The sequence below is a fragment of the Cricetulus griseus genome, chromosome 5 (assembly GCF_003668045.3).
Source record: "Cricetulus griseus strain 17A/GY chromosome 5, alternate assembly CriGri-PICRH-1.0, whole genome shotgun sequence".
In the NCBI taxonomy this organism is placed as follows: domain Eukaryota; kingdom Metazoa; phylum Chordata; class Mammalia; order Rodentia; family Cricetidae; genus Cricetulus; species Cricetulus griseus.
In genome coordinates this window covers 121,142,136-121,154,594 of record NC_048598.1, presented here as the reverse complement: position 1 = coordinate 121,154,594, position 12,459 = coordinate 121,142,136, and the positions used below count along the sequence as shown (strand labels likewise).

The following is a 12,459-nucleotide window of genomic DNA, read 5'->3' as shown; positions in this document are numbered from 1 at the left end:
CCATCTAGTTCCTGGTGAACACAGCACCACCCATCTCACCATTAGCTCGGCCCTAGTGCCTGTTCCTCTTCTGAGTTGGAAAATGAGCAGTTTGTCTCACTTCTGCCCACAAGCTGGATAAAAGAATGGGTGAAGGGACAGGGCGCTGTCTTGTAGGCAGACCACTCTCTCCCAGGGGTGCCTTCCTGGGCTGTGGTTAGGGCTCCTCAGTTCCACCAAGAGGAGGGCCCAGGGATTCTTTTCTGTACTAGGAGTCCACAATGTGTCTTGAAAGGTGTTCCCAATGTGTAGATGCCCTGGTCTCTGACCATCCTTTCTGTGAGGAAGCCCCAGGCTGCCATGGTCTTGAGCAGTTTTATACCTAAATACTACAGTTCAACGGTTCTCAACCTGTGGGTCATGACCCCTTTGGGGGGTTGAACAACCCTTTCACAGGGGGTTGTATATCAGCTATTTTGCAATAAGATATTTACATTACAATTCATAACAATAGCAACATTATAGTTAGGAAGCTGCAACAAAATAATTTTATGGTTGGGGGTCACCACAACCTGAGGAACTTTATTAAAGGGCCGCAGCATTGGGAAGGTTGAGGATTATGGTGTAGTTGTATAGAAGCTTGCCAACCTAAGGAGGGAGTGTGTAAAAGAAAGCATGGCCTTCTTTTTTTTTCTTTCTTCCTCCCCTTCCTCTCTTCTCCTCCATTCCTCTCTTTTACTTTTTCCCGTCCCCCTTTCTCCTTGCTTTTACTGCAGTAAAATCAATATGGTCAAATCCATCGCTTTCACCACGATCAAGTATACAGTTCAGGGTCACTCTGTACATTCACATGGCACACCCCTGTCCATGTCTAGAACTCTTGCTTCCTCTAAACTGAGACTGCAACCATTAAACACTAACCCTGAACCCTTCCCCCAGTCTCAGGTGATCACTCCCCTACTTCCAGCTGTATACATATGCCTAGTATTTATCATTTTGTGTCAGGTGTATTTCAGTGAACACTGTGTGCACTGGGTTCACTGTTGTGACGTTTCAGAGTTCTCTTCCTTTTTTTGGTGGGATAATATTGCATTGTATCTAGAGTACAGCTGATGAGTTCACCTGTGGGGAGGGACATGTGACAAATTCTGCCTTTTGGTAGTTGTAAATAATGCTGCAGTGGATATGGGCGTACATGTTTCTGAATCTCTGATTTGGGGACAGCAGCTTAATAGTAAAGAGAATTGTAAGGAAAATTATTCAAAACCACAGAATTAAGCAAAGGAGATGAATAGATGTCCCTTCTTGGAAGTGCCAAGTGCTGTGCTGTGTAATAGAGCCACCCTGAACAGGGATGACCTTATTTTGGGGGCGAGAAACTCTGAGTTCCATTTTTCTGACTGACTCTGTCATTTTACAACCTGTTAAAGCAGAGGTTGGTATGCAGAAAGTCACCGGTAGTAATTCTGTGCAATGTGAGTGATTTTTTGCCTAGGAGAAAAGAAAGTTAACTCAAGGTATAATTAACGCCCTGTAAGGTGTTTTCACAGTGTTAGTGGAGTCAATAGAAGACAGCCAAAAAAATTCATGTACTTTTAAGATTTATTTGTTTTATTGCATTCCATGTGTGCAGTGCCTGCAGAGGCCAGAAAAGAGTGCAAGGTCCTCTGGAACTTGCGTTAGGTGTTGTGAGCTGCTGTGTGGGTGCTGGGGCTCAAACCTGGGTTCTCTGCAAAAGCAGCAGAACCATCTTGATTGCTGAACCATCTCTGCAGTCCCCCAAATCCTTGTTATCTGCACCAGGATGTTTTACTCGTAGCTTCATTGTGTTCTGCTTCCCAAACAAACCGCTAGAGTATGTTTTGTGTCTGTATTAGCTCCTTGCCTGACATAAGCAACTGAAGGAAGGATTTACTTGGATTCACAGTTGGAAGGTACAGTCCTCATTGAGGGGAAGTCACGGTGGCTGGAGCTTGAGGCAGCTGGTGACTTTGCATCCATAGTAAGGAAGCAGAGGGAGATTAATGCTGATGCTCAACTAGCTTTGTCTGTAGTCCAGGATCCCAGCCTATGAACAGTGCATCTCACACGCAGGGTAGGTATTTCAACTTCATTTAACCGAATCTATAGATTCCCTCACAGGCATGCCTAGATACTCACCTAACCTAGAGATCACCTCACAGGCATCCCTAGATGCTCACCTATCTAGAGAACCCCTCACAAGCATTCCTAGCTACTCACCTAATATAATATCTCATAGGCATACCAGAGGCGTGTCTCCTAAGTGATTAGAGATCTTGTCAAGCTGACAATCAACATTAACAATCACAGGGAACTTGCCACTCCATTGACTAGACATTTCTCTTAAGAAGCCCTTGCTTAGGGTTGAGGAAGAACCCTTGTTTGTGTTCTGGCCACAGAGTCCCAAATTTCCTGCCCAAGACTTCATTGCCCAGATCGCTGAGTTGAATTTCCTGCTTCCTCTTTGTGTACATTTTCATTTCAGGCCTCCTTACTGACCCACGGAAGCTTAAATGGAGGAATCTTGGGATTTGTGACTCAGTGAATATTAAGCAGCTGTCAAGCAACCTGAGTTTCTACCTTAAAAGCAGGCAATGCAGTTTTCACTGCTTGGTTAAGAGACCACCAGCTTCTCCTTTGAGCCAATAATGAAACCCACACCTCGGACCTCTTCACTTATCCCACTTTCTCAGGCTTCTGGTAGTACCAGACACTCAACACAATCCTCCTGGGGCCAAAGGCTCCAGAGCACAAAGGCTCTGCCAAATTATTGACGTTTGCCTCTCACAGGGAACCATGAACCCTACCTGACCCCATGATGCTGACGGCATACATAAACTGCCCCTATTTTTCCAGCCTGCCCCATCCGTCCTTGCCTATGCAGAGTTCTGCTTTTCATCTCTTTCAGTGACAGCACATTTTGTCACCCATCCGACAAGCCTGTAGCAGGTGGGGGCAGGTGGGATTTTTATATCCAGCACTGCTTTTTGGCTTAGGAAAATGGCTCTGGATCTCTGCTAAGCCTGTGTGTACACGTTGTCCAGCTCAGCTAGGGGAATGAGGCCTTTTCCTTCTGAGTAACCTACTTCCCTAGTCCAGTTTTCACCTTCCATGTCAATTGTCATGATGAAGAGAGTTGCTATCTGGATCCCTTCACTGCCCTCCCCTTCAGTTATAATTTGGTACCCAAAGCCAGAAGTGGGATCTGAGGCACAGTGAGCAATGTCTGCACCCTCCAAGTGTAGATTCCACAGCCGGAGGCAAAAGGTCAATAAAAAACAGATTAAGTTAAAAGAGCTAGCCAGAAACAGGCCTAACTAATAGTAAGTCTCTATGTCATGATTTGGGGGCTGGTTGGTGGCCTAAAAGTAAAAGCCTGCTATAGCCTTGCCTTCCCTGGCCATGATGAGTTGTATCTTTCTGGAATCCTTAGCCAAAACCAGTCCTTTCTTTTTGAAGTTGCTTTTGTCGTGGTGTTTTATTATCACAACAACAGAAAGGTAAGTAACAGCCTTCCACTAGAAGTTATAAACTCATTGAGGATAGTGGCTTTGTCTAAGTCATGGTAGCGGCAGCAGTGACTGTCACTGTGTATATCACACAGTAGCGACCAGTTTACAGTGATTGAACAAATGAATATATTACTGAGTTGTGTCCCAATAATAAATAAATCCATATGAGTAGCTAATTATGTACTCGAGCTCTTTTATTGACTAGTCCATCTATCCAAGCTATATTGGTATATGCGGATGAGAGGGTTCATTAGGCATCATATATGAAGCATCTAGCAAGGCCAGAGTGGATCCTGCATGCATGATGCTTAGAGTCTTGGAGGAAATGCAAGCAAAGCACAAATCATTTCAGTGTACTCTGTGTTGGAAAGATACATTTAAAATTTTATTCCTTTGTTTTTGGGGAAAATAAATTGGGTATTATACTTGAAGGCTACTGAGAAGAGTGTGACAATTTTTGGAAGGAAACCCAGAGTTTTCCAAGGAGCACACCAATTAGCTATTTCCTGCAAATATGAGAACCCTGTCTGTGGAAATGTAACCATGGTGGGAGATACTTCTCATATAACAAGCAGGTTTGTGAGGCCGTGTAAGGATTGTGCAGTAGCTCCAGAATGTTGTCAATGTTTGTAGATCTTTTTAAACCTCTGCTCTGCCATTCCAGGCATCGTGGCTACTACAAAGCTCATCTTCCCCAAGTCTCCACATTCATTTAAGAAGGAAGCAAGGAGGAAAATAAAATTCTTCCCAAAGTCACCATGGGGTGTTTTCTAAATGCTGTATATTAGAGTTGGGGAGATGGCTCAGTGGTTAGGAGCACTTGTTAACTCTTACAGGGTATCTGTTTCAGTTCTGTCTCAGTCAGGGTTTCTATTGCTGTGAAGAGACACTGTGACCATGGCAGCTCTTTTATTTAAAATTTTCTATTATTTATTTATTTATTTATTTATTTATTTATTTATTTATTCTCTTTTTAAAATTAATTTATTTTTCACATTCCAATCCCAGTTTCTCCTCTTTCTTTTCCCCCACTCCCTCCCCTCTCCCATCCTCCCATCTGCTCCATGGAGAGGGTAAGGCCTCCCACAGGAAGTCTACTAAGTCTGTCCCATCATCTAGTTGAGGCAGGACCAAGGCACCTCTCCACCCCCACACCCCTGTCTAGGCTGGGTAAGGTATCTCTCCATATAGAATGGACTCCACTAAGTCAGTTTGTGCATTAGTGTTAGGTCTTAGACCCACTGCCAATGGCCTCATATATTGTCCCAAGTGCACCATTGTCACCTATATTAAGGGAGTATAGTTTGGTCTTATGCAGATTCCCCATTTGTCAGACCTGAGTCAGTGATCTCTCACTAACTAGGATTGGCTGATTCCGTGGGTTTCTCCATCATGGTCTTGACTCCTTTGTTCAAATTTTTGCTCCTCCCTCACTTTGATTGTACTCTAGGAGCTTGGCCCAATGGTTAGTTGTGGATTTCTGCATCTGCTTCCATCTGTTTCTGGAGGAGGGTTCAAGTTTCTCTGGGGTTGTGGATTGTAGACTGAGTATCTTTTGCTTTATGTCTTGTATCCACTTATGAGTTAGTACAGATTTTATTTGTCTTTCTGGTTTTGGGTTACCTCACTTGGGATTTTTTTTTCCTAGTTTTGCCCATTTGCCTGAAAATTTTAGGATATCATTATTTCTTACCACTGAGTAGTACTCCATTGTGCAAATATACCACATTTCCTTTATCCATTCTTCAATTGAGGGGCATCTAGACTGTTTCCAAGATCTGGCTATTACAAATAATGTTTCTGTGAACATAGTTGAGCAAATGTCTTTGTGGTATGAATGTGCATCCTTTGTGTATACAACAGTGGTATTGCAGGGTCTTGAGGTAGGTTGATCCCTAATTTTCTGATAAATCAGACTATGGCAACTCTTTCAAAGGAAAACATATAATTGGGGGAAATCACTTACAGTTTCAAAGGTTCAGTCCATTATCATCATGAAGGAAACCATGTGGCATGCAGGCAGATGTGGTGCTGGAGTAGTAGCTGAGAGTCCTACATTTTGCAGGCAACAGGAAGTTGACTGAGACACTGGGCAGTATCCTGAGCATAGGAAACCTCAATGCCTGTTGCCACCCCCCCCCATGACAAACTTCCTCCAACAGGTCATACCTACTCCAGCAAAGCCTCACCTCCTAATAGTGCCATTCTCTATGAGATTATGGGGGCCAATTATATTCATACTACCACAAGTTCTCAGCACCCACAGGATCATTCCCAACCACTTGTAACTTTAGTTCCAGGGGATCTGACATCCTCTTCTGCCCTCCATGGCTATCAGGAGCACATGTGGTACACACACATACATGCAAGCAGACCTACACACACATGAAAATAAAGAATTAAAAAATGTTAAAATGGCCTATATTTATCATTTTTTTGCAAGGAGGCTGGGGATAAGCACGCTCCTCCCTATTTATTTATTTTGTGTGTGCATGAATACATGTGCATATGCCATGGTGCACAGTGGAGGCCAGAGGGCAGCTTGAAGGAGATGGTTTTCTCACACTTTACAGTCACCCACTCCATCTATGTCCCTTAGTAGAGGAGTGGCTTGGCTCAGGAGAGAAGGAGAAGGTCAAGGGAATTTGAGGAGCTTTAAGGGTTTCTGTTCTCATTATGGGGACATACAGTCTGTGGTGAGGACAGGAGGGCTCAAGAGGACCTACTTTGATTTAAAGGGTCAGTTAAGTTGTCTCAATACATCTTCTCCATTGGCTGCTGGGGAACTGAACAAATGTCTCCCTAGGATTAGTCTGGAGAATTACTGTCTTGATGAAAATCACTGCCACACCACAGCATTTCCATGAATTAACTCCTGCAAAGAAAATCAAGGCATGAGTTTTGGAAGTAGAGTAATTCTTTAAAAAATACTTTAAAGTATTTATTTCATGTGTATGAGTGGCTTCTCTTGCGTGTATGTATGTGTACCACATGCGAACCTATGGTTCATAGAGTTAGATGATTGTAAGCCACCATGTGGGTGGTGGAAACTGAACTCAGGTTCCCTATAAGAACAATTAGTGCTCTTAACCATGGAACCATCTCTCAAGTCCAGATTAGCTCCCCACAGTCATCACTGTCAGTTAACATTCATTATAGACTGAGAGTCCTTTGGCTCTGGAGTGTAGAAGACTGGAGGATGGGTTGGAAAAGTCCCATTAAAACTGTCCTTTACCTAGGACATCATACTTCACTTGCCAGAGTGGGGCTGATAAACTGGGTCCCTGGGTAGTGCTCTTGGGGGGTGGTGTAGGGTTCAGGAAGGAAGATCAGGAAGACACCAAAAGGTTTGTGGGTTGTAGTTTTGTAGAGTGTCTACTCAGAGCTAAGATTTGGTTAGCCTGATTCACTGGGGATCATTTAGGTGCTATGTGATAGACGAAGTGGTCACAGAAGCAAGGTCATGAAAAGCTGTAGCTGTCACTGCACACCTTGATCTTCTGTTATACCCTGAGACCATTTTCTGTGTGGACACACAATTCCCTCTGAGGAAGAAAAGTGAGGATGGAGGGAGAGAGAGGAGGAAGGAGAGACTCCTTGACTTTCTGCCACCCTTCCTGTTCTCCAGCTCACATCTAACCCCTCATATTTCTGAGGTCTCTCCTTGCTGTTTAGCCTGTTGCCAGACATCTTTGATGAGCACAGGCCTTTGTTCTAGGGGCCCCTGGCTGGTCCTCAGTCCTGTTGGTTCCAGGGCTGCCTGCAGACTGTACCTCGGATGTTTTATAACCAGCACTGTGTGTTTTTCAGAATCCGTAGGGATGTTTCCCTTGCCGTAACTTAGCCCTGTAGAAAGGCGGTGGCTGCTGCCCACACACCACCTGAGTCACAACAGAATCTGATTCACAGCCAGTGGAACCTTCGAGAGTAAAATCATCCTTAGTGAAAAAGACTATGGGGAGGCACAGTCAAGGAGGATCCAGCTCAGCTTGGAATCAAGACTGCGAAAATATATTTTAAACACAAGAATTCCCCTTGTTACATCCACATCTCTGTTTTTGAGACAATAGCATGGTGGGACTGCTGGGCAAATACCATGGAAGAAAATGAATTCCTGAATTAAGGGGTAACTTAGTTCACTTTTACTTGAGGGTCTGGGGGCAGACTGTTTTTGTAGCTTTGGAAGATAAAACTTTCCAGTTTGTTAGAACCTGCCAACAAGTCCCTAATATTTATTTATTATTTTTAATGTTATATGTATGTGTGTCCTAGGTTTTTATTTTTTGGGTTTTTTTTTGTTGTTGTTTGTTTTGTTTCATTTTTGCTATGACCAAAAGCAGTTTTATGAAGAAAAAGGGTTTATTTCACCTTACACTTCTAGGCAGCAGTCCATCACTGAGGGAAGTTAGAGCAAACTCAAGGCAGGAGCTTAGAGCAGAACCCATACAGGGAGGTTGCTTTTTGGCTTGCTCTCTGCCTTGTTCAGCTACCTTTCTTATATAGGCCAGCTGCCTAAGGATGGTGCTACTCACAATGGGCTGGGCCCTTCCAAATCAATTGGCATCAAGGCAGTGCCTCACAAGCATGGCCACAGGCCAGTCTGATCAAGGCAACTCCTCAACTGAGGTTCCCTTTTTCCAGTTGATTCTAGGTTGTGTCAAATTAACAATAAGAATTAATTAGTATAGTGTGTGTGTGTGTGTGTGTGTGTGTGTGTGTGTGTGTGTGTATTTATGTGCACCATGTGTGTTCAGGGACCCAGAAACTGAATCCAGATCCTTTGTAGAAGCAGAATGTTCTATTAACTGCTGAACCATCTTTTTGGTCCTACCAAGTGTTATCTTTCTATGTCTGCTTATTGGAGTCTGCAGATTGTTATGTCTTGTGAAACCTTACTTCGATTTCCAGTAGATTAATGAATCAATCCTTGTTCTATCGAATATTGATATAAAGCAAACCAGGGCTGGAAGCCAGGAAGTGATGGACTGGGCAAGCTTCACTAGCCATCTGTCCTGTGCTTGAATCCTGGAGTCTGTAGGGGCTACAGTCACCTACGGGTCAGAATGGAATGGACATGAAAGATGGCTTATCCATGACTGTCAGGTGGTGCTGGCTGTTGCCAAAAGTGCTCATGTGACTTCCAAACGGCTCAGCCTTAGAGCCATCAGATTTCTTAGAGGGCAACTGGCTTCCCCTGAGTAAACATCCCAATGAACAGGAGGAGGCTATATGATCTTTTTCAGTTCAGCTTTAGCACCACGTCAGGGACAGGCATTGGGTGACTTAGTCACCAACCTACCCACAGTCTCAGAAGGAGGTTGAGATCGCCGCATTATATGTCATGAGTATGCTATATCAGAAACGAGGCATTTGTGTCTTTCCAGTGCCAGAATTTATTGGATAACAACAAATTCATGAGGTATGGTAGTTTCATTGGCGCCAATTTGCCAGATATTCCTACTTTCCCCAGCTCTGGCTGAAGCAAAACTGGGTTCTTTTATTCCAATTTTAATAAATAATATTAACTCTCGGGTCATATAGTACATGGTAGCCATATCTATATGTATGTGTGTATGTAGGTTACAGAGTGACTACAAAGGGTTAAAGAGGCCAGAGAAGTAGAGCTGGGGAATGGATAGAAATGTGAGAGTGTGTGTGGTGTGTGTGTGTGTGTGTGTGTGTGTGTGTGTGTGTGTGTGTGTGTGTGTTGTAGTATAGTAAACTAGAAGGGGTTCTCTGGAGATTGGTCAAAGGTTGGAGCAGAGCTGCAGAGCTGAGTCCAGATACAGAAGCAAAGGGGTAGGACCAGGACCAGGCACAACACTGGGCAGCTGCATAAATGGCAGGCCCAGATGGGCAAACACGATGGTCAGGTAACAATTCAAGTAGGGCAGAGCTGACTAAGTCCTGCTCAAGTCTTTGTGATCCTCCAGTTCTTTGATGCACATGCCAGGTGGTCACATGGTAGAATGGTTTTCACTATAGTGTTAGGTGTTAGCATTTTTAATGGGGTTCAGGTCACTGAGTTACATCTCTTCCTTGGTCTGGTGTGTGATACATTCCCAGGCATGGTTTTCCTTGAACACCCACATGTCTGTACAGTCCCAGATCACTCTGATAAATTCCCAAGTGGCACCTTTACTATTGAAGATAAGCCATTTGTTACTCGGTGTTTCATGGGTAATGCTGTCCACAGGTCTACCTAGATGCAGAATCTCCTGTCTTCAAAATACAGTCAAAAACTGCACAGAAAATGGAATCTCTCAGGGCAAGAAGACATGGTCTTCAAAGTCATTGATTCATATAATTTGGGGTAGCTAAGGTAAGGGCACACTGTGATCTCAACCATGCAGTAGTATATAATCTGTACCACATAAAACAAAACCCAGTTGCAACAGCAGTAGACAGTCCGCCTTAAGATCTCCACTCTGGGCATTCCTACCAAGTTCATGTCTGTCACTGCTAGCGTCTGGATAGCCACCTGGCAGACCATTTTCCCTAGCTTTCGCCAGTGTTTCCATTTAATGACATTCTTGCTATTTGGAAAAGTCACTCTATGTTTTTCTTCCCTTTTAAAAATATTTTCCAGTTGATTTGGTTCAAATCAGTTAATAGATTTCATACTTGAGTGTAGACTGTCGGCCATAAAAGTTGACTTCTTACAAATTTCACCAAGTAGAGGTTTTAGGATAATAGCTTATTCTGTGAAGAGTCTTTCTACATTACACACGAATCTTACGATACACAGCATTCCAGGGGAGAGCTTCTGTGTCTTTACCTTTATAGGAGTCTGATTGCCTTTCTTTCTAATACTACAATGAAATTTCTTCCCAACAAAGCACTATGGGAGATTTAGGGGATCAATTATAATTGGCTGGACTGATTTAGAAAGGGAACTTAAGGGAGTGTGTTCAGAGTCTGAGAGGTTGTATTCTGTCTAGTGCTTTCAGGCTGTGGCTACCGATCGGTAGTCCTCGTAAAAATACATTCTTGCTTTGAAAACTGGACAATTGCCAATAACCTTCAGCCCGCTGTATCCCACCTTCCTTCAATCAGCTCACAGTTTCTCTCTAAGATTACTATTTTGGGGGATGTCTTTCGGTATATATGTTTCTCTTATCGGTTGATGAATAAAACACTGATTGGCCAGTAGCCAGGCAGGAAGTATAGGTGGGGCTACCAGATGAGGAGAATGGTGGGGAGAGGGAGGCGAGAGAAGCCAGGGAGAGATGCCATGTAGAGACTGGGAAGATAGGATGCACTGGGCATTCTCTGGTAAGATAAGGCCATATAGAAATACATAGATTAGTAGTTATGGGTTAATAATTAAGAGAGAGCTAGCCAATAAGAAGCCTAAACCATCAGCCAAACAGTTTATAAATTATTATAAGTCTCTGTGTGTTTATTTGGGCCAGAAGGGTTGTGGGACCAGGTTGGAAAGAAACTCCAGCTACATTCCTAGGTCAGTCTTGGAGATGTGAGCATGAGTTGCTTTATTGGGTGGACTAGGATCAACGAGATAGAAATAACCAACTGTTAGAGAACCCGGGCCTTCTGACTAATGAGGTCTTAGGAGAAAGGGTGCAGGTTGGGCAAGAAGACAACCAGTAATTTTTTTCCTACTTTATTCCCTCTCTTTATCTCTTTTCTTTTCTCCCTCCGTATTTGGAGAATGTTTACAGAAGTAGAAAAATAGACATTTGTGGGGTCTGAGTCTAAAGAAGCCCCCCCCACACACACAAATAAATACTTTAAAAAATACATGAGTGCCTATAAATTAAGGCAGGGGCTTGGTGAGTCGACACACAGCAGAATTCCAACAGCTGGCAGGAAAGTTCAAGGTCAGGAACATTGGTCTCCACTGGCCACACACTTCAGGTCCCGGATGAGCAGGCGGAAGAGGTTGGAAGTGACAGAGACTTCCAGGCAGCTGGGGCTCTCCTTCTCCTGGGCCTCTTGGAGCCTGTGCAGCCAGCGGGAGAGGCGGCGGCTTGGGGGCCTGGGCTCTGCTGCAGGCTGAGGCTGAGTACATGCCTGCAGATGTGAGTGGATATAGCCCAGGGTGTGAAGAGGCTGGCCCAGGATGGGGCCCAGGGTCGAGTCAGTCATGTTCTCCAGGACCTTCAGTGTCAGCTTCAGCTCAGCCTGCAAGGCCTTGGGGCGCTCCTGGACCTGCAGCTGCTTCAGGTACCAGGCCCTCGGGAAGAGGCGGGAGCTGCACCTGACATCCTTGTGGAGCAACCTCTCTTCTATGGCATCCTTGGCCTTCTTGAAGGCCTGCAGCTCTTGAGGGGGCAGAGACTTGAACCGGGCTATGTGACAGTCCTTTGCATCTGGTAGGAGCCTGGCCGCCCTGGGCACAGGATCAGCGCGGGTTCCCGTCAGCACCGCGGCCAGCAGCAGGAGGAGGAGCAGGCGGCCCCCAGCTGGCTTCATGCTGCTCTCTGGGGTCTGTGAGGAGCTGGGGATAAGGGTATGTCCTCGAGGCTGTCCCTGGCTTCCTCGGTCTTGCTCGGTGTCTCTGGCCTGGGTCTTCCCGTGTGGCTCTCAGCCTGTTGCTGTGTCCCAACTGAGACACTGTGGCTGCCAGACACTGCCAACCCAGTTCCATGCTTTTAACTTGGCCTCCTGGGCAGCCCCAGCTGATGTAGGAAAAGTGAAAACAAGGCTGAGATTGACTCCAGCCACCAGGGGAGCCCAGACTGGGTAAGCCCAGAGCAGGGCGGGGCTAGAGCAGGGCGGGGCTAGAGCAGGTGAGACACTATAGTGAAAGGGAAAATGAATCAAGGACCAAGAACACCTGGGGCAAGGTGAGTCAGGAGCAATCGCACAGAAGCAGGAAACAGGGCAGCTTCAGGGCATAGGCTCCAGTCCTGGCTGAGTCCTGTGGCGAATCTCTCTCTGAGGTGCAGAGAAAGAAGACTGAGGTGTAGAGAGAAAAATCTCA

General features: G+C 45.0%; 1 protein-coding gene across 1 annotated transcript; it reads right to left on the bottom strand.

Annotated features, from left to right (window-relative positions):
• Nucleotides 1-11,354: 11,354 nt before the first annotated feature.
• On the bottom strand, nt 11,355-11,948 carry LOC100760996 (interferon lambda-2). The gene has a single exon (XM_027418667.1). It carries the CDS (start codon nt 11,946-11,948, stop codon nt 11,355-11,357), a length of 594 nt encoding a protein of 197 aa, XP_027274468.1.
• Between the last annotated feature and the right edge of the window lie 511 nt (nt 11,949-12,459).